Consider the following 21,641-nt stretch of genomic DNA (forward strand, 5'->3'; position numbering starts at 1 on the left):
ATTCAAATGGGAAAAGAAGCTAGAATGTCTGGCTGCTGCCAGCCTGGAGAGAACCAAACCCAAGACTCTCTCTGTGAGTCAGCGCCATTCATGGACTGAGGAGGGAGAGAACCAGGCTCCATGGGAAGAGATCCCTGCCCAGAAACCATATCATTGTCACTAGTTTTTTAGGGGGGAAGAAATTGAGCTTTATTTTCTTTTGTTTTGTTTATGTTAACTCCGATGGCATGAGCAGCTATTTAAAAGACAGCAAGACATGTTATGGAAGCCATTATGTATTTACTACTGGCTTGTTTTGATGTCCTTTACTGCATTCATTGTTTTGTTTTTACTGTTTCTATTCTATTCCGTTCTGTTTGATTTTAACATGCCCGAAGGTGCTATCTGCAGCTATTTTGAAGAAACAAAGGCATTGTGGTAACTATTGTTGATTTCATAAGGTTTGGAAGTTCTGTGTCACTTATTCTGGTTTATTTTGATTGATTTTATTGTTTTATTTTCCTTGTTGTTTTCCTCTTTAAAATAAAAAAAAAGACAAGAAACTAGGGGGTGGGAGGGGGCAAGGAAGGAAAGAAAAACAAACTGAGAAGAAGGAAAAATGAAAACAAAGCTTTGGTACATAAGAAGAGGCGACGGGTTTAAAGGAGGGGAGAGGAATGAGAAAACAGAAAGAAGAATCAAGATATTGTTAGACCGGTGTCGCGAGGAAGACTCCAAGGGCCTCGCTCTCATGTAAAAACAATGGGGTTTTTATTATTCCGTGTACGCGGGGTCCTCCAAACAGGTGGAAACGGAGAACCCTGAGTTGGGGCAAGGCTGGTGTTTTTAAGGATGAAAACCGCAAAGCAAGCAAGCATTGTTACAGAAGCCAATCATAGCAGTTAGAGCAGAACAGTTGGTGATTTGTCCATTTGTGATTGGTCAGATCATGAGGGGCGACCAGTGGGTCAGAGTTGATTAACTGTCTTGTTTTGCACAGCTTATTTTTAGGTCACCTAGCTCCTGTGTGGCTTGGTTCTGACATACTTCCCAATCTTGATTAGCATAGTCAGCAGACTTTATCTCTGAGTTTCCTGACATAATTACCTTACTTTAGCACCACAACCTTTCTATTTGTAGAGGGCAACAATGGTTAACATATCAATTGGGTAAGATTTTACAATTCTTTACAGAAGAGAGCATTGATTAACATATCAATCTTTTACCCAGGGGAAAAGGAAGACACACATTTACAGTTACAGGTATTACTATGATATAAACGAAGCTATTTCTGTGAAGAATGTACAATCTAATACAATCTGATGCAATTAACACAATTTGTGACGGGGCTACCGGATAGGGAAGACCCAGGATGTCAGGAGCTAGTACCTCAGGCCTTTGTTTTATGGCCTTTAGGAAGTTAAAACTTAACCTAGTTGGATTTGAAGGGAGAAGGGGAGGGGAAGCAGCAGATGGAACGAGCTTTCTTCGTCTCTTCATTCCCCCCTTTTTTTGGGGGGGGGATGACCTCTAATCTTAGAGGTTTGTTGTAGCTAGGGGTTTATATTGGTGACGTATGACCATTAATTTGACCTGAGAGACTTGTCCCCTTATGAATTGGGTAATTCAGTTAATGAGGCAAGGGACAATGGCTAGGATTAGGATTAAGGTCACTAATGGTCTTATTAAGGGAAGGAGATAGGGGAGAATTCCGTTTTACATTTTTTAAAGGGGGCTCCCATACAAAGATCTTTAACAATTGTTTTTTTTTTTTTACAGGGGGACCAAAGCCGCCATGTAAGGTCAGCATTAATGTTAATTAATTAAAATCAAAACAAGCAAGCTAAAACAGTTCATGACCAGCATAATCTAACTATGTTTTAGTCAATTTTTAACTTTAAGGGTTACCAGTCTGTTGTGTAGTCCACTGAGTATGTCCCTCGTTGTCTGCTGTTTCCAGTGGCTTTACATGAGTGTAGTGAATCCGCGCAGTTTTTCCTGCTACCTTGATGGCAGTGGGGGTACTGAGCACCACGGTGAAAGGTCTTTCCCAGCAGGATTTGAGGGAGTCATGGTGGTGACATCGAACCAAGACTGGAGTCCCTGAGGCCTTGGTCTCTGAAGGCAGGTCCAAGTGTTTTTGTCTAAACAGCTGGTGGATCCAGGCCAACACAGGTTGGAGTGTCTGTAGGAACTTAAGATCTCGATTAGTAATTTCAGCTAATTTGTCTTCTGACAATCTTGGAACCAATGGCGGGGGCCTCCCAAACATGGCTTTAAAGGGGGAAATTCTAGAAACATATGGGGTATATCTAGCTCTTAACAGTGCAAAGGGAAGAAGGCTCATCCAATTATCGCCAGTTTTTGAAGACAGCTTAGCTAAAATGTCCTTGAGACTTTGGTTCATACGTTTTACTTGCCCTGAGCTTTGTGGCTGATAGGCACAGTGGAGTTTTAATTAATCTTTAATGTCTGGGCTAACTTTTGGGTGACTCGGGCTATGAAAGCCAGGCCATTATCGGACCCCATTGATAGTGGGAGGCCAAATTAAGGTATGATCTCATGTAATAGCCTTTTAACTACCACTAAGGCTGACTCAGATTTAGTAGGGAAAGCCTCTACCCAGCCAGTAAAAGTGTTTATTAATATCAAGAGATAGCGGTGTCCCTGTAAATTAAGTTTTACCATGTCTATGAAGTCTATTTCCCAATGTTCTCCTGGAACAATTTCTTGATGTCGGGTGGTCTCCAACGCAGAGCTCTTGGCTGAGTTGACTAACAAGCACTGTGGGCATCTGGAGCTCAAAGAGGTGGTCAGTTTGTAGAGTTTTGGAATAAAATACTGAGTTCTGAACAATTCTGCAAGGTGAAACAGCTCCCACCCTAGTGCCTCCAGTAACAGTACTTGTTTATTAGGTAACTGGTATTAGCCCCTTGGGGTGGGAGACTTTATTCCAAGTTGAGATGCCAACTGTAGGTCTTTCTTTGTGTAGACTAGTTCTGACAAGGTCAGAGGACTAGTATCAGAGCAGTTACTTTCTTGGTTGACCCCTCTGATGTGGTTGCTATTTTTCATCTCTGGTTGGGTGAGCCTTGTAAGGAATAGCAACCCATTGAGGCAGCCAGACAGCTGCCAGCAAATCTAGAATCTGTGGAGCATTTTTAGATGGCTTTCCCGTATATGTACAGTAGCAAAGGGATGTCTTCAGTAAAAAAAATGTTTATCCTCTTTTTTGTGGCTAGTTTTAGCCTCTCAGTCAAAGCAACAAGCTCCGCCTTTTGGGCAGAAGTGCCAGACTCTACCCGCTTAACCCAGAGTACCTCCTTTTTGGCGGTCACTGCTGCCCCGGCCACTCGTTTGCCGTTTTGGATGAAGCTGCTTCCATCGAACAGTTGTCGGCATTTCCCAAAAGCTGGTCAGTAAGATCAGCCTGTAGGTTCTGCTGCAGTTCGAGGATGTCAGCACACTCATGGAGAGGTGTCCTTTGTTCCTCCGGATCATCATCAGGCATAAGGGTGGCTGGGTTTAAAGCTGAAGAAGTCTTGAATATCATTAACTCTGGGTCTAGAAGCAGGGCTTGACAGTAGAATTCTGGCATTTGAGAGCCTTTTTTTAGGAGGGGTTTTGATAAGAGTCTCTAAACTGTGAGAGGTTACCACAGAAATCACTTGCCCAAAGCGAGTTTCTTTGTCTCCTTAAGTAACATTGTCACAGTAGCTAGTATTCTTAGGCAGGGGGCCATACTCCTGTTACTGGATCAAGTCTTTTGGAGAGGTAGGCTATAGGCCTTTTTTAAGGGCCAATGTCCTGAGTTAGGACTCTTTTGGCAATGTCCCTGAGTTTATCTATGAACAAGATGAAAGGCTTGGTAACGTCAGGGAGTCCCAGGGCTGGGGCCTCTGTCAAGGCCCGCTTGAGCTGTTGGAAGGCCTGTTTACATTTATCAGTCCAGTTCAGCGAATTTTGAGTTTCTCCCTTATGGGAGTCAGTCATATAGAGGCAAGCTTTTCAGTAAAATTTAGCCTACAGTATCCAACTGCCCCCAGAAACTCTCGTCTGTTTTTTAAAAGTTTTTTTTTCATAGAGCAATTTTAACATCTTGGCTATCTTTTTGTAAATTTTTTAGTTCTCAAAGACCTTTTTGTGCTATCTCTATTAACTGGCTGAGGGGCATTTTCTTAAACCTCTCAAACCTTTGTAATTTTTGTCTAACATGTGGGGCCGACTGAGTTACAAAGAGAACAACTGGCAATATTGGGAAACCTCCTTACCTCTGGATGTCCAGTCAGGGTGGCACAAAAGGAGAACATGGTTTTGGCATTCCGGATCAGAGAGCCGGCTTCATCTGGATGGCACACTGTTTTTTGTCCAAGGGTGTCACGTGACAGGCCATTATTTTATTAAAATTATATTCTTAACAAAAAGGGCTTTTTCATAGGTAACAAAATTGTGCTGTATAATCTCCCAGATGTTCACAGCACATGTAAGAACTTGTATCTTATTTTTAATATCACCTATAATCTCATTTTAATGAAAACATTTTGCAGCAAAGTACAATCTTATGTATACTTTTACCAAAACTGATCTAATACTGTCAAATTTTGAACACATTTACTTTTTGTCAAACCTGTTATTTGTAGTACTATAAACCAAGACAAATAAAATTTACATCCTCTTGAGCCTTCTACAACTTACAATAATACCTCTCAAACTAAGCTTTAATCTTTTTCTACATTCTGGCATAGCCAGACACCTTTACTTGAAGACCACTCTCTTTGTCCCTCTTTTTACTATTACCAGTCAATTACCTTTTTTTTTCATTTCTCAGACAACATCAAAACTCTCAACAAAACCCTTGAAGTCACCTTTTAGTAGTCCAAAACATACTTATTTTATGTTTTTTTACCACATAAAAATGTTGTATTTTAAAAACAAAACTGTAACCTTTTAACTGGCTCAAATATAGTACCGCCTGGTTTTTACTTGGCAAAGTTGACATGACTCTTAACAACCATAGATATACATATATATGTGCACATGTTTACATTTTCACCAGAGAGAAAAAATACTCCTTTTAAAAGGCATGCCGAGGTTGCAAGCAATCAATTGAAGTCTTACATATTAAACAAGGTGCCACAACATTAAAGACACAAACAAAGGGAGCTTCTTGCATAGTTTGGTCAGCTAAAGGAAATAATTTTTCTTATCATGAACCTTGAATCTAATAAGCCATATGGATCCTGCAACAGAAATGGGCAACAAGCCCCTAAGTTAGTAACAAGTTTAAACAGGCAACCAAGGAGAGGGCGGAGGAAGGAAGGGTTTTACCCACGGTGGGGGCTTCTCCCTGAGGTCCTGCCATACCAAGATGTAGGTGACCCAGTTGGGGTGGCTCTCTCATCCAGGGCGGAAGATGATGTTTTTAACTGCTAAGATGAGGGGAAGGTGGAAAGTCCCCTCCGGTGGCCAATCCACGGAGAATGTGGGCCACTCAGACGAGCAGAAAGTCTGCCATTTACTTTTTTTAACCTGAAAGGAGAGATTGTGAGCCCTCTCTCGAACCTCCGACCAATGGTCGAGGGTGAGGGACAATGGGGACGATGTCATTTGTCCCATGGTGTTCTGAAGACAAAGAGTGGTTAGCGTACGCGCGACACAACAAATAACCGATCACAACAGTCACAACACACAGGACAAACAGGCCGGCCACCTCACTCTCACGCATTAGTTTCACATCAAACGAGTCACCTTAAGGGGTGCCTCCAGATTGGCCCGGACGGACCACAGATTGGGAATGAAATTCCCCAGATTGGCCCAGACGGACCACAGATTGGGAATGAAATTCCCCAGATTGGCCCAGACGGACCACAGATTGGGAATGAAATTCCCCAGATCAATAGGAAAATCCTATCGCAGACGGTGAGTCACGGAAAACCGTGTGGGGCGTCCCCCGATCACCCAAGAACAGAATTTGCCCGTGAAGTAGAGCCGGAGTTCGGCCTGGGGCGAAAGGAAATGGCGGATCGATCCAAAATGAAAGTAAACAAAAACTGGCCGTACTACTTACCCCAGAGAGGTGCCGTTGGGGTCTCCCTCTGCGAGGAGGTCTCTTCTCAGTTTGATCTCGCTGGGGCCTCCAAAATGTTAGACCGGTGTCGCGAGGAAGACTCCAAGGGCCTCGCTCTCATGTAAAAACAATGGGGTTTTTATTATTCCGTGTACGCGGGGTCCTCCAAACAGGTGGAAACGGAGAACCCTGAGTTGGGGCAAGGCTGGTGTTTTTAAGGATGAAAACCGCAAAGCAAGCAAGCATTGTTACAGAAGCCAATCATAGCAGTTAGAGCAGAACAGTTGGTGATTTGTCCATTTGTGATTGGTCAGATCATGAGGGGCGACCAGTGGGTCAGAGTTGATTAACTGTCTTGTTTTGCACAGCTTATTTTTAGGTCACCTAGCTCCTGTGTGGCTTGGTTCTGACATACTTCCCAATCTTGATTAGCATAGTCAGCAGACTTTATCTCTGAGTTTCCTGACATAATTACCTTACTTTAGCACCACAACCTTTCTATTTGTAGAGGGCAACAATGGTTAACATATCAATTGGGTAAGATTTTACAATTCTTTACAGAAGAGAGCATTGATTAACATATCAATCTTTTACCCAGGGGAAAAGGAAGACACACATTTACAGTTACAGGTATTACTATGATATAAACGAAGCTATTTCTGTGAAGAATGTACAATCTAATACAATCTGATGCAATTAACACAATTTGTGACGGGGCTACCGGATAGGGAAGACCCAGGATGTCAGGAGCTAGTACCTCAGGCCTTTGTTTTATGGCCTTTAGGAAGTTAAAACTTAACCTAGTTGGATTTGAAGGGAGAAGGGGAGGGGAAGCAGCAGATGGAACGAGCTTTCTTCGTCTCTTCATTCCCCCCTTTTTTTGGGGGGGGGATGACCTCTAATCTTAGAGGTTTGTTGTAGCTAGGGGTTTATATTGGTGACGTATGACCATTAATTTGACCTGAGAGACTTGTCCCCTTATGAATTGGGTAATTCAGTTAATGAGGCAAGGGACAATGGCTAGGATTAGGATTAAGGTCACTAATGGTCTTATTAAGGGAAGGAGATAGGGGAGAATTCCGTTTTACATTTTTTAAAGGGGGCTCCCATACAAAGATCTTTAACAATTGTTTTTTTTTTTTTACAGGGGGACCAAAGCCGCCATGTAAGGTCAGCATTAATGTTAATTAATTAAAATCAAAACAAGCAAGCTAAAACAGTTCATGACCAGCATAATCTAACTATGTTTTAGTCAATTTTTAACTTTAAGGGTTACCAGTCTGTTGTGTAGTCCACTGAGTATGTCCCTCGTTGTCTGCTGTTTCCAGTGGCTTTACATGAGTGTAGTGAATCCGCGCAGTTTTTCCTGCTACCTTGATGGCAGTGGGGGTACTGAGCACCACGGTGAAAGGTCTTTCCCAGCAGGATTTGAGGGAGTCATGGTGGTGACATCGAACCAAGACTGGAGTCCCTGAGGCCTTGGTCTCTGAAGGCAGGTCCAAGTGTTTTTGTCTAAACAGCTGGTGGATCCAGGCCAACACAGGTTGGAGTGTCTGTAGGAACTTAAGATCTCGATTAGTAATTTCAGCTAATTTGTCTTCTGACAATCTTGGAACCAATGGCGGGGGCCTCCCAAACATGGCTTTAAAGGGGGAAATTCTAGAAACATATGGGGTATATCTAGCTCTTAACAGTGCAAAGGGAAGAAGGCTCATCCAATTATCGCCAGTTTTTGAAGACAGCTTAGCTAAAATGTCCTTGAGACTTTGGTTCATACGTTTTACTTGCCCTGAGCTTTGTGGCTGATAGGCACAGTGGAGTTTTAATTAATCTTTAATGTCTGGGCTAACTTTTGGGTGACTCGGGCTATGAAAGCCAGGCCATTATCGGACCCCATTGATAGTGGGAGGCCAAATTAAGGTATGATCTCATGTAATAGCCTTTTAACTACCACTAAGGCTGACTCAGATTTAGTAGGGAAAGCCTCTACCCAGCCAGTAAAAGTGTTTATTAATATCAAGAGATAGCGGTGTCCCTGTAAATTAAGTTTTACCATGTCTATGAAGTCTATTTCCCAATGTTCTCCTGGAACAATTTCTTGATGTCGGGTGGTCTCCAACGCAGAGCTCTTGGCTGAGTTGACTAACAAGCACTGTGGGCATCTGGAGCTCAAAGAGGTGGTCAGTTTGTAGAGTTTTGGAATAAAATACTGAGTTCTGAACAATTCTGCAAGGTGAAACAGCTCCCACCCTAGTGCCTCCAGTAACAGTACTTGTTTATTAGGTAACTGGTATTAGCCCCTTGGGGTGGGAGACTTTATTCCAAGTTGAGATGCCAACTGTAGGTCTTTCTTTGTGTAGACTAGTTCTGACAAGGTCAGAGGACTAGTATCAGAGCAGTTACTTTCTTGGTTGACCCCTCTGATGTGGTTGCTATTTTTCATCTCTGGTTGGGTGAGCCTTGTAAGGAATAGCAACCCATTGAGGCAGCCAGACAGCTGCCAGCAAATCTAGAATCTGTGGAGCATTTTTAGATGGCTTTCCCGTATATGTACAGTAGCAAAGGGATGTCTTCAGTAAAAAAAATGTTTATCCTCTTTTTTGTGGCTAGTTTTAGCCTCTCAGTCAAAGCAACAAGCTCCGCCTTTTGGGCAGAAGTGCCAGACTCTACCCGCTTAACCCAGAGTACCTCCTTTTTGGCGGTCACTGCTGCCCCGGCCACTCGTTTGCCGTTTTGGATGAAGCTGCTTCCATCGAACAGTTGTCGGCATTTCCCAAAAGCTGGTCAGTAAGATCAGCCTGTAGGTTCTGCTGCAGTTCGAGGATGTCAGCACACTCATGGAGAGGTGTCCTTTGTTCCTCCGGATCATCATCAGGCATAAGGGTGGCTGGGTTTAAAGCTGAAGAAGTCTTGAATATCATTAACTCTGGGTCTAGAAGCAGGGCTTGACAGTAGAATTCTGGCATTTGAGAGCCTTTTTTTAGGAGGGGTTTTGATAAGAGTCTCTAAACTGTGAGAGGTTACCACAGAAATCACTTGCCCAAAGCGAGTTTCTTTGTCTCCTTAAGTAACATTGTCACAGTAGCTAGTATTCTTAGGCAGGGGGCCATACTCCTGTTACTGGATCAAGTCTTTTGGAGAGGTAGGCTATAGGCCTTTTTTAAGGGCCAATGTCCTGAGTTAGGACTCTTTTGGCAATGTCCCTGAGTTTATCTATGAACAAGATGAAAGGCTTGGTAACGTCAGGGAGTCCCAGGGCTGGGGCCTCTGTCAAGGCCCGCTTGAGCTGTTGGAAGGCCTGTTTACATTTATCAGTCCAGTTCAGCGAATTTTGAGTTTCTCCCTTATGGGAGTCAGTCATATAGAGGCAAGCTTTTCAGTAAAATTTAGCCTACAGTATCCAACTGCCCCCAGAAACTCTCGTCTGTTTTTTAAAAGTTTTTTTTTCATAGAGCAATTTTAACATCTTGGCTATCTTTTTGTAAATTTTTTAGTTCTCAAAGACCTTTTTGTGCTATCTCTATTAACTGGCTGAGGGGCATTTTCTTAAACCTCTCAAACCTTTGTAATTTTTGTCTAACATGTGGGGCCGACTGAGTTACAAAGAGAACAACTGGCAATATTGGGAAACCTCCTTACCTCTGGATGTCCAGTCAGGGTGGCACAAAAGGAGAACATGGTTTTGGCATTCCGGATCAGAGAGCCGGCTTCATCTGGATGGCACACTGTTTTTTGTCCAAGGGTGTCACGTGACAGGCCATTATTTTATTAAAATTATATTCTTAACAAAAAGGGCTTTTTCATAGGTAACAAAATTGTGCTGTATAATCTCCCAGATGTTCACAGCACATGTAAGAACTTGTATCTTATTTTTAATATCACCTATAATCTCATTTTAATGAAAACATTTTGCAGCAAAGTACAATCTTATGTATACTTTTACCAAAACTGATCTAATACTGTCAAATTTTGAACACATTTACTTTTTGTCAAACCTGTTATTTGTAGTACTATAAACCAAGACAAATAAAATTTACATCCTCTTGAGCCTTCTACAACTTACAATAATACCTCTCAAACTAAGCTTTAATCTTTTTCTACATTCTGGCATAGCCAGACACCTTTACTTGAAGACCACTCTCTTTGTCCCTCTTTTTACTATTACCAGTCAATTACCTTTTTTTTTCATTTCTCAGACAACATCAAAACTCTCAACAAAACCCTTGAAGTCACCTTTTAGTAGTCCAAAACATACTTATTTTATGTTTTTTTACCACATAAAAATGTTGTATTTTAAAAACAAAACTGTAACCTTTTAACTGGCTCAAATATAGTACCGCCTGGTTTTTACTTGGCAAAGTTGACATGACTCTTAACAACCATAGATATACATATATATGTGCACATGTTTACATTTTCACCAGAGAGAAAAAATACTCCTTTTAAAAGGCATGCCGAGGTTGCAAGCAATCAATTGAAGTCTTACATATTAAACAAGGTGCCACAACATTAAAGACACAAACAAAGGGAGCTTCTTGCATAGTTTGGTCAGCTAAAGGAAATAATTTTTCTTATCATGAACCTTGAATCTAATAAGCCATATGGATCCTGCAACAGAAATGGGCAACAAGCCCCTAAGTTAGTAACAAGTTTAAACAGGCAACCAAGGAGAGGGCGGAGGAAGGAAGGGTTTTACCCACGGTGGGGGCTTCTCCCTGAGGTCCTGCCATACCAAGATGTAGGTGACCCAGTTGGGGTGGCTCTCTCATCCAGGGCGGAAGATGATGTTTTTAACTGCTAAGATGAGGGGAAGGTGGAAAGTCCCCTCCGGTGGCCAATCCACGGAGAATGTGGGCCACTCAGACGAGCAGAAAGTCTGCCATTTACTTTTTTTAACCTGAAAGGAGAGATTGTGAGCCCTCTCTCGAACCTCCGACCAATGGTCGAGGGTGAGGGACAATGGGGACGATGTCATTTGTCCCATGGTGTTCTGAAGACAAAGAGTGGTTAGCGTACGCGCGACACAACAAATAACCGATCACAACAGTCACAACACACAGGACAAACAGGCCGGCCACCTCACTCTCACGCATTAGTTTCACATCAAACGAGTCACCTTAAGGGGTGCCTCCAGATTGGCCCGGACGGACCACAGATTGGGAATGAAATTCCCCAGATTGGCCCAGACGGACCACAGATTGGGAATGAAATTCCCCAGATTGGCCCAGACGGACCACAGATTGGGAATGAAATTCCCCAGATCAATAGGAAAATCCTATCGCAGACGGTGAGTCACGGAAAACCGTGTGGGGCGTCCCCCGATCACCCAAGAACAGAATTTGCCCGTGAAGTAGAGCCGGAGTTCGGCCTGGGGCGAAAGGAAATGGCGGATCGATCCAAAATGAAAGTAAACAAAAACTGGCCGTACTACTTACCCCAGAGAGGTGCCGTTGGGGTCTCCCTCTGCGAGGAGGTCTCTTCTCAGTTTGATCTCGCTGGGGCCTCCAAAATGTTAGACCGGTGTCGCGAGGAAGACTCCAAGGGCCTCGCTCTCATGTAAAAACAATGGGGTTTTTATTATTCCGTGTACGCGGGGTCCTCCAAACAGGTGGAAACGGAGAACCCTGAGTTGGGGCAAGGCTGGTGTTTTTAAGGATGAAAACCGCAAAGCAAGCAAGCATTGTTACAGAAGCCAATCATAGCAGTTAGAGCAGAACAGTTGGTGATTTGTCCATTTGTGATTGGTCAGATCATGAGGGGCGACCAGTGGGTCAGAGTTGATTAACTGTCTTGTTTTGCACAGCTTATTTTTAGGTCACCTAGCTCCTGTGTGGCTTGGTTCTGACATACTTCCCAATCTTGATTAGCATAGTCAGCAGACTTTATCTCTGAGTTTCCTGACATAATTACCTTACTTTAGCACCACAACCTTTCTATTTGTAGAGGGCAACAATGGTTAACATATCAATTGGGTAAGATTTTACAATTCTTTACAGAAGAGAGCATTGATTAACATATCAATCTTTTACCCAGGGGAAAAGGAAGACACACATTTACAGTTACAGGTATTACTATGATATAAACGAAGCTATTTCTGTGAAGAATGTACAATCTAATACAATCTGATGCAATTAACACAATTTGTGACGGGGCTACCGGATAGGGAAGACCCAGGATGTCAGGAGCTAGTACCTCAGGCCTTTGTTTTATGGCCTTTAGGAAGTTAAAACTTAACCTAGTTGGATTTGAAGGGAGAAGGGGAGGGGAAGCAGCAGATGGAACGAGCTTTCTTCGTCTCTTCAATATATCATGTACAGTTATAAACTACTTATGGTGAATGTCATCATTGTGTATTCCTAAACTGAGACAAAGTTTCAATTAATTTTTAAGAAGACAAAGTTTATACATTAGTAAAAACAGTGTAACTCTTTGTTCCTAGGAAAATGTTTGGTTTTGTTTTGCTTTGTTTTGTTTCTCCCTCTAATATACAAAGGATAGAAATACATGTTGGGACTCGTGCATGCATAGAACCTATAAACAGTTTATGAGAACTGATCTTATAGTGCATGATGAAATGAACAAATACTTTGAAGAAAAAGAGATCAGTACCCAGTGCTGATCCTGGAGTGTCATGGTGTGAAATCCAGAGATACTATTATTCTTTGTTCAGAGTGATTTTAGCCTTGTATGGTTTGTTTAATCTCAACGTAAGTGAAGATATGGATAACTGCATGTATGTTTAAGTGTATAGGATTGATATCCATATTATTAAGTTTTTGTTGGATAGTTGAACAGAACTGTTTGCAGTCTCGCTGTTTGAATGTCCACTTTGTATGCTTCACTTTTGTAACTTGAACAACTATTTGTAAGAGAACAGTCTGTAATTATCAACTAATGACTTCTTACTGTTTATCTTTTCTTTGAAAGTATGTATTATTTCTACCCGTTTTCTGTTTTGTTTAGTCTTTCTTCAAATAAAATTTTTAAAAAATTATGTTGCAAAAAGCATGGAGACTTGGAGCTTTTGCACAGGGCTGATGGGAATAGAAGGCTGTACTGACACTGGGGGGGGGTACAGTCCACATTTCTAAAAAAATTACTGTCTGAATCACAATATCCAAAAATTAATATCTACAGCATAATACCCAAAGATTGGGGTCTGACTTATAGTCTCTTTGTAATTCTACTCCTTGATATGTATCTGAGGAAAATGAAAACACACACACAGATGAATTTCTTCCTAGCAGGATTAAATATAGTAGTTAAAAGTGGACTCAACCCCAGCATCCGTCACATGATAAATAGTTGAGCCAAATGTGTCATGCCCTGACATGGGGATGTTATTGAAACTTGGAAAGACAGGAAGCTCTCATACTGGCTGCACAGGTAAATCTGGAAAACATGTGCTAGGGGAAGTAGCCAAGCACAAGAGATGACAGTTTATGTGACTCAGTCTCTGATATGTCAAGGACAGGCAAAGGCTTAGAGGAGGAGGCCAGTCATGACCAGAAGAGAAGGCCTGCTTTGGGGTGCGGGGTTTTTTCTGGGGTGATGAATGCTCTGAAATTACATAGCTCTGATGGCTGTACCTCACTACAAGTGTGGTGGGTAAATGGATAGTGTTGAATTTAACTTTAGTGAATTTTATCCCAAGAAAATATAGGGATATAAAATTTAGAAGGATACAGAGATACCAAATTTTGCCTGCTGGTAGAAAAGATCCAGAAGTCCACCATGGGGCTTAGGGCAGAATCAGTGGTCATTCTCGGTGATCCGCCCCAGGTTCATGCACAGAACCAAAAACTCAAAACCTAAACCAACACTAAGTAAGGCTCTTTGGTTGTGGAATGCACACTCTCCCAGCTCTCACTGCTGGGAGTGTAACGGTGCCCCACCTGGAGGACCCCAGGCCGCATGCATCAGAGCAAGAAGAAACATGCAATCCCAGTCCATTTGCTCTTAGGACCCCATCTCATTGTCACATTCACACCATGAAAACAGATAACAAAACCTTTCATCAAACCTTTCCGCTGGTGCAGTGAAATGAGGGCCCTGACCTTCCACTGGCAGAAGACGCCCACAACACCAGGGTCTTCCTGCAGTGGGCACTGCAGGTAGGAAGTACCAGGACCACCTGTGCTGCTGACCTCCCATTACATCTCTGACCTCAGGGGGACAGACAGGGGCACAGTGAGGCATAGTGCTCAGGGTCACTCCCGGGGAAGGGACTGAGCTTCTGAGGACCGACCACCATGGGTTCTGATTGTTTGCCTGTGTGGCTCTGTTTCCTTCCATGACTGCTTAGGCAGATGTTCTAGGGGCATCCAGGTGATGGAAGAAAAGGACACAGAAAGTCTGGTTCTGCTGGGTGGGGGGTTCCCTGTCCATGGTGTCTGAGGGAACAAGGGGTGGGTAAGAACCTGTGCTGTGTGTGGGGAGCAGTCACTGGGTTTGCTGCAAGTATCTCAGTCACTGGGGTGTGTCCAGGGTGCAGAAGGACCCAGCCCTTCATTAGCAGGAGAGGCCCTGCCCCCAGGATAGGAGGTTTCTCTCTGCATGGGCCAGCTCCTGTAGAGACACAAACTGCAAAGTCCCTTAAAGCATCAGGAAGAGAAAGGAGTTCGTTTTACTCTTGAGTGGGGCTGAGGGATGAGATCATGCAGCACTCCTCACTCCCACCCCAGAAACCCCACAGAGTATAAGCTTCCAGGTGCTCACTCAGCCAAGCCGCCAGTACACAGAGCCAGGAGTGTCCACTCTAGCCCTTCCAGCCTTCACATACCCAGGCACCCATGCATTCAGCATAGCACTTACTGGTGACATTGAGCTGGATGGTTCTCTGCACAGTCACACCAGCTCCAGGGAACCTCACCTCACAGGTGAGGTTGGTGCCGTGGTCCTGGGGCCAGGGGCTCAGGGTGAGCACCGAGGACCTGGTGACTGTGGGGTCCAGGTGGGCCACAGAAGCCCCCACCCAGGAGAAGATGGGGGGTGTCCCCTGTTTACAGGCCCAGGACACAGAGCAGGTAAGGTTGCTGGGGCGTCCAAGCACCAGGGTCTCCGAGATAAGGATGTCAGGGGTGTGGGTCAGGGCTGGAGAGGAGAGGAGACAGTGGGATCATGAAGGTGGGTCCCAGGTACAGATCTGGGAGAAGCCCAGGCTCAAACCCAGCCCCTCCTGGAGTCCTAAGACTTGAACCCATCCCTTCCATCAGCATCCATCCCAGCCACCTCTAGAGGCCCCATAACTTGTGTCTGTGCCCAGGTCTTACCTGTTACTTCCACAGAGACCTGGTCAGCACAGAAATTCCACTTTAGACTTTCTGACTTCATCTTAAAGAAGTATGAGCCATGGTCACCCCTCTGTGCATCTGTGATCTTCAGGGAGCAGTTCCTGGTCTTTGGGTCCAGCAGGAGGTAGAACCGGTCCCGAGTCCTCTCCTGCACTTGTTGCTGTGGGTCGTTTGTGGTCACTGGGAAGTCCTTATCTGTATCGGCCCCTTTTTGAAACCAGTAGCCATAGACAAAGCCATTCCCAGAGGGCACTGCATACTGGGGGAGTCCGCAGGGCACGAGGACACACTGACCCTCCTGCACAGTCACCGACCTTGGCACTTTCACCCTGAGGTTCCGACTATCAGGTCCGCACCTCGGGGGTAAAGGAGGCTCAGCATCTCGCAGCCTCCAGTGCCCATCTCCCTGTGCCCACTCCCCTGTCCACAGCAGCAGCAGCAGCAGCAGCAGCAGGGGCAGCAGCATCTCAGTGCTGGGGTTCCCGGGCCCCTGTGTATGAGTGGAGAAGGGAGCAGTGCGCAGGGGAAGTGCTGTGTGAGCCACAGAAGCCGGGGTGGAGCAGGAGCCTTGAGGGTTCACAGAAGAGGAACTTAGACCCACACCCGGAGGGAGCTGTCCCGCTACACAGTGGGTGGAAACGCAGGGACCCGCCCAGAGGACAGGCAGGAGCAGAGGCCACGTCCTGACCCCACCTTGGGAGCTTCTCTGAGCAGTGGGGACCCCTGAGGCAGGTGTTGGGAGTGAGGTGAGGCTGCCCACCTCCTGCTGGCCCGGCCAAGGTGCGGCCTTTCCTGTACCCGTGGGTGGGTGGCGAGGAATGAAGGACTCTGAGTGCTCTGTGTGTCTGGAGAGATTAAAGGAAACCGGGTCCTCGGCACAGGACACGCCACAGCCACCTGCTCATTCTCCCAGCAGACATGCAGTGAACTGGACGTGAGAGCGCAGGGGGAAACTGAGCTCACCCTAAACCGCCCCCATGTAGGAGCCTCTGGGCCATGAAACACGTGAGCGCCTTAGTGTCATTTCAAACCAGGAGCAAGGAATTGTTTTCCTGGATGAATATGGTGCTTCCCAGAGAGCAGCATCCCCAGGATCGGAAGCAGGCAGCGTTCTCACGTGACCCAGAGAGAGCAGGAACTCTGAGACTTCTTCTCCATCGATGCTGGGTGCCACGCAGGGAGCTTCTGTCAGATAGCTGTGCTCCTCCTTTCATAGAGTGAATCTGCTAGCTCAGAAGACACATATTCAGATGACCTGAGGGGACATGAGTGAGAAAATTGACTTTTGCCTCAGCTCACATGGTTTTTGGTCTCCCTCACTGTCTTTCCTAGGGAACCAGACCGCTGTTCCCTCAATATGTGTCACACAGCAGGAGATCACTAGTCTGCCAGGACGTGGAAAGCAAAGGAAGATGCTGAAAGGGGACAAGCACAGAGGCTCCCAGGAGGCTCTGAGGGCAGAACAGGGTCCCACAAACCCAGACCTCCGCCGCTGAACCCTGTCAAAGTCTTCTAGTGAGAAGATCTTTGTATATGTGACCCAGCAAGTTTCCTTGACCAACAGAATTCATCCTGCATCATCCAGTGTACCCCTAAAGGCAGTCACAATGTCCTTGTTCGGGAGACCCAGAGGAAGAGGAGAGGCATGTGAAGCAGGAAGAGACCACGTGACCACATGACCACAGGGTGACAGGGCCAGGAGTCAAGGGACACAGCAGCCTCAACACTCTGAGAGCTGCCAGGGGGAAGCCAGGCCATGGAGTCTAGGGGAGATTGTCCCCGGGAACCCTAGATCTGGCCAGGAAAACTGACTTCAGAAATAGGGGAGGGCAAACACATTTCTCTTAGACACCATGCAGAACTGATTAAATGTCACCATTCAGGGATGGCTGCTTCACAGAAAGTGACAATGCAAAGACTCATAAAGACAAACACTTACGTACACCAGCACATGCATGGAGGACAGTTATGCATCCCAGAGAGGAAGGAGAGCCTGGTGTCTCCCAGGACACAGATGAGCAGTGGATATTAGGCCATGTGAAATATTCTGTGCATAGAGACACAGCATTTTATGTAAAATCTGAAAAATCTTACAAGCAAGAGGAGAAGAATGCTAGACAGAGGCTCGGGAGTGGGAACAAGCGTGACAGAGTGAGACACGAGGAGAAAGTTCAGGAGATCAGTACATTAGGGGTTTGTGCTTTCACTGTTTGGTCATTTTTTCATGCCTATGTCTTGTAATCTGAGCGACTACTTTGAAGATGACAAAACACAATATATGAATCATTGTTAATCGCCTATTATTTTGTTTTGAAATTCTATGTTGTTTTACATTTTTCATTTTAAATTTTTTAAATGGTGTATTTTACATTTCAAAATTGTTATCAGTAAATTTCTCAGCGTCCTCATCACAAAGCAACACAAAAAATACTATTGAGTACAAAACAATCTTTTGATTAGCACAGGATGTGTTCCTTTTAAGTGCAGAGAAGCTGATGAACTTGGGTGAGGTCACATGTTAGGTTTCCTTAGTTGGAACAGTATAAACACTGTAGTGGTTGACTGTGTCAACTTGAGAAGTTTAGAAGCTGAACTAAATCGGTTAAGCAATTCTACATCCCAGGGAGCCACCCAAGGGTGGCTCATCTCCTGGACAGTACCAAAGGGAAGGAGGAAAGATGGATGAGGGTCCGTTTTTCTGAGACGCTCCAGTCTTCATCTTCAGCATGGATGTCTTCTCTTGGCTTGGACTCTTTGGCTTCTGCCCGGAATCCTTCAGCCTTCTGATGTAGACTTTTCAGCCTTCCATCGCAGACCCATCGGCCTTGCACAGCTCTCTGCAGTGAGCTCCAGACCTTGAATTGAATCCTTGAGCCTCCAGAGAGCAGACATCTGCACGCTTCCCCAACTGACTCTGTGGCTGACCATTGTAAGCCAGTCTTGTCATTTCTTATACATTTGTAGATCGTGTGTTACATCTGTTTCTCTGGTAATACAGATTTTCTGACTAATGCAGATTTTGGTAGCAGGATTGAGATGGACTGACCCCTGTTGTTCAATTTAACACCAGCTGTATGGAATCAGCATGATGCTGAGTGTGGATGGCCCCCCTGAGGATCACTGCCAACAGCATAAAAAGGAGAACTGGAGAGGTTTTGTGGTGTTGTTAGTTTTCCTGTTGCTGTAGGTTCTCCTGGAGGAGCTTGTCAAGTTTCTTTTCTGAGATGAACTTGGCTATTCTCATCATCAGAGAAGCTCTGGACCTTGTTGTCACTGAGGATGGCTATGGTACTTTTCAGGGGAGCCCTTGTCCTTACTTTGAGTGTTGCTTCCTCACTACAGTACAGATCCTTCCACCTACTGGCATAGATCCTTCATCTCACTGGCACAGACTTTCTAGCTTCCATCACTGACCTTTGGGCCTTCCCAGCACAGATCTCTGAAACAGACTTGCATGAGACATTGTCGTGGGCTCTAGGTCTTCAGCTGGACTAATGCAGGACATTGCTGTGGGATCCAGGCCCTTTCTAGGTTCTTTAGTGTATGGACAGATGTCCTGAACTTTTGTTTGACTCTTTGGATGACTATTATAAAATAATACTATAAATTATCTGTCCCTTATTAAATTGTTTTTCTTGCAAGCCCTGACAACATCCCTTCTCCATAGAATCAGGATCTCTCTGTCTGCCTTACTCTCTGTCTCTCTGTATGTGTCTTTCTCTGGCTCTGTGTATGTGTTCTGTCTGTCTGTCTATCTGTCTCTCTCCACATCAGCTCTGCCCCCAAATCCATATCCTGTACCAGCTAGCACCTGTGGTGCAGGTGAGGGACCCCACCTCACTTCCTCCTGGACTTGGGCACCCTCCTCCATGAGCTTGGGCGTCCTTACTTCCCTGTACTCTCCCCAGCCAGGAGTGTCTATTACATTGTGAAATAATAGGCTTATTATTATCCAGGCATGACCAGGCCTACAGACCAGGAGACACTGGCCATTAGAAAGACGGACTGTTGCTCAGTTCCTAAGAAGGGGGCACAGGAAACCACACAGGCCTGAAGTGAGGGACAGCAAGGTGACAGATAGGCAGGAAGTGTTGCAATGGCTTCCACAGGAAAGGTGCCAGCATGTTTAGCTGTTTTAAAAGGCTTCAGTGTGTTCTGGGGCACAGGGGCTGTGCCTGCTATCTGTACTGGACTTGGGATGATCAGGGAGGGCGATGTGTGGCTTCCTGGGATGTGACAACCAGATTGATCCAGAAGATTGGAGATGAGCTCCGAGTTGCACTGAAAAGTGCTCCTAGGCACCATTCATCATGGGAGCTATTGGTCAGCAAGACCCAGATTCCAGAGCATCACCAATGCAAAATCTAAGGAAATACACTCAGCACCCAGGCCCCTGGACCCAAGGCCCAGTCCCCACTGTCCAGTGAGTGCCCTTTGCAGCTGGAGCTTCCTTCTCCAGAAGGAACTGTCCAGCTCCACCTCCTGTGGGTGTTGATCTGGTGGCTGAGACACCGAGTGTCCATTCATTTACCTTTATGACCCTCTTCCATGCCAGCCCCTCTCCAGACATCAAAATCTGCATCGTCTCAGTCATTCTGAGCCTGATTTCAGCTCTGAAAACTCTATAAGAAGCTGTTTCTCTCAAGATTTTGTGAGTGGTAAAGGCATCTTTACTGTAAATGGCCTCACCAGTGCTGGTGTGGGGACTCCGAGCCTGATGCTTTCTGGGTTCCCTCTTCTGGAGCAAACCTGTCCTCTTGGCCATTTCCTGAGGGTGGATGAGGAGCCCTGGGTCACAGCACAGTCAGTGCCCCTCTCCTACTCAGTCTTGTTCTGTGTCTCCCAGCCTGGCATCCTGGGCCCTGCCAGCACCCCTGGACTCCATTCTGGTCTCTTCATTGTGCCCACCCCACCCTGCCTCGCCTGCCTCCTGGGCTCCCGTCCCCCAGGCTCATCCTGTCTCCTCATGCGCTTGCCCTGGGCCCAACCCTGCTTCTCCCACGCTAGGAATCCACACATAGTTTTTCAATTCCATCCATCACCACCAAGTCACCCTGCCTCGAGGACCTTTCTCATCTTACCTGTCTCCTGTTTCACTTGCATCTGCTGATACAGTGTCCCCTGCAGCCATCCTGAACCTTTAATTCCCTCTATCCATTTGGGAGGGCAAACCAGCACCCTCTGAAACTCCAGCATATTCTTTGGGGTTATAAAAACAAACAAAAAATGGGAAGTAGAGAGATATATGAAGGAGATTTGTTAGGAAGGACTCCATGCAATTGGAAACTGAGGAATCCCATGAACTTCTGTCTACAAGCTGGAGACTGAAGAGAGACATTGGTGTAAGCTCCAATCCAAACCCAAAGGGTGAAGGACCAGGAAGACCAGTGGCTCAAGGATTAAGTAATCTGATGCATAAGCAAAAGAGAACATGAGTGTCCTGTATCGATCAGAGACATCAAATTTGTTCTTCCTACATCTTTTAGTTCTACTAAGGTCCTTGACCTATTGGGCACTTCCTACCCTTCTTGGCTCTCCTTGACTGAATCTACCAGTTCAACCTCTGATTCCTTCTGGGATCACCCTCATAGACAAATGCAGAGTCAATGCTTTATCATTATCTGGGAACCTTAGCTCAGGTGTGTTGACATAAAATTACCCGTCACACTCAGGCTGCCGCATCTTCCTGGGGCTGTCTTTTTCCTGGGTATCAATGCCCAGTGCAAGGGTGACATTTGCATCCTGAGGATGGTGTGAGACAGTGACACCTCATCTACAGAAAGATGCACCAGCAGATTCCATATCCAGTGAAGCCCTTATTCCTCCTTCACTATGGGCCCCTCCTCACTCTGCCCTCATAGAGGGAGAGACAGGAAAGCTCTCTGGGCACTGACCTTTTCATAAGGCCATTAACCCCATCCATGAGCTCTGCTTCATGACCTGATCACTCTCAAAGGCCTCAGCACTGAAGAGCATCATCATGGGTTTAGGAATGCAGTGTAGAAGTTTGGGAATACCAAGCATGCTGGTTATGTGCACAGGTGTGGCCTGACTTGGGTTGCAGCACGACTGTATGTCAGAGAAGCGGCTGGGAGGTGAGGACCTGAAGCCAGCTGGGAGCATCCTTACCAGCCAAGGGACCAGGGAGCAGCCAAGAAGAACCTTCCTTCCCTTCCTTAATGAACCGTGCCTGGGCAAAGCATCCTGCCCAAAGCTAGCATAGTCCCTCTGTCCCCAGAGGGCAGAGACCAGGTCCCATCTGCTCAGTGTGCCCAAAGGGAAAGAGCCAAATGGAACCATCA

General features: G+C 45.5%; 1 protein-coding gene across 1 annotated transcript in view; it reads right to left on the reverse strand.

Annotated features, from left to right (window-relative positions):
• Positions 1-728: 728 nt before the first annotated feature.
• The window catches only part of LOC100714832 (sialic acid-binding Ig-like lectin 9), a 45,144-nt gene continuing 24,231 nt past the window's right edge, over positions 729-21,641 (reverse strand). The window contains exons 2-3 of the mRNA XM_013147712.3: positions 15,319-16,594; positions 729-15,139 (exon numbers count right to left, since the gene is read on the reverse strand). Of these exons, the coding sequence (XP_013003166.1) occupies positions 14,805-15,139; positions 15,319-15,805 (822 nt within the window). The 5' untranslated portion in view covers positions 15,806-16,594 and the 3' untranslated portion in view covers positions 729-14,804. The remainder of the gene's footprint in view (positions 15,140-15,318; positions 16,595-21,641) is intronic.

This window comes from Cavia porcellus, unplaced genomic scaffold, assembly GCF_034190915.1.
Source record: "Cavia porcellus strain 051 isolate PalLab524CR breed Dunkin Hartley unplaced genomic scaffold, mCavPor4.1 scaffold_7, whole genome shotgun sequence".
NCBI classification, from domain to species: domain Eukaryota; kingdom Metazoa; phylum Chordata; class Mammalia; order Rodentia; family Caviidae; genus Cavia; species Cavia porcellus.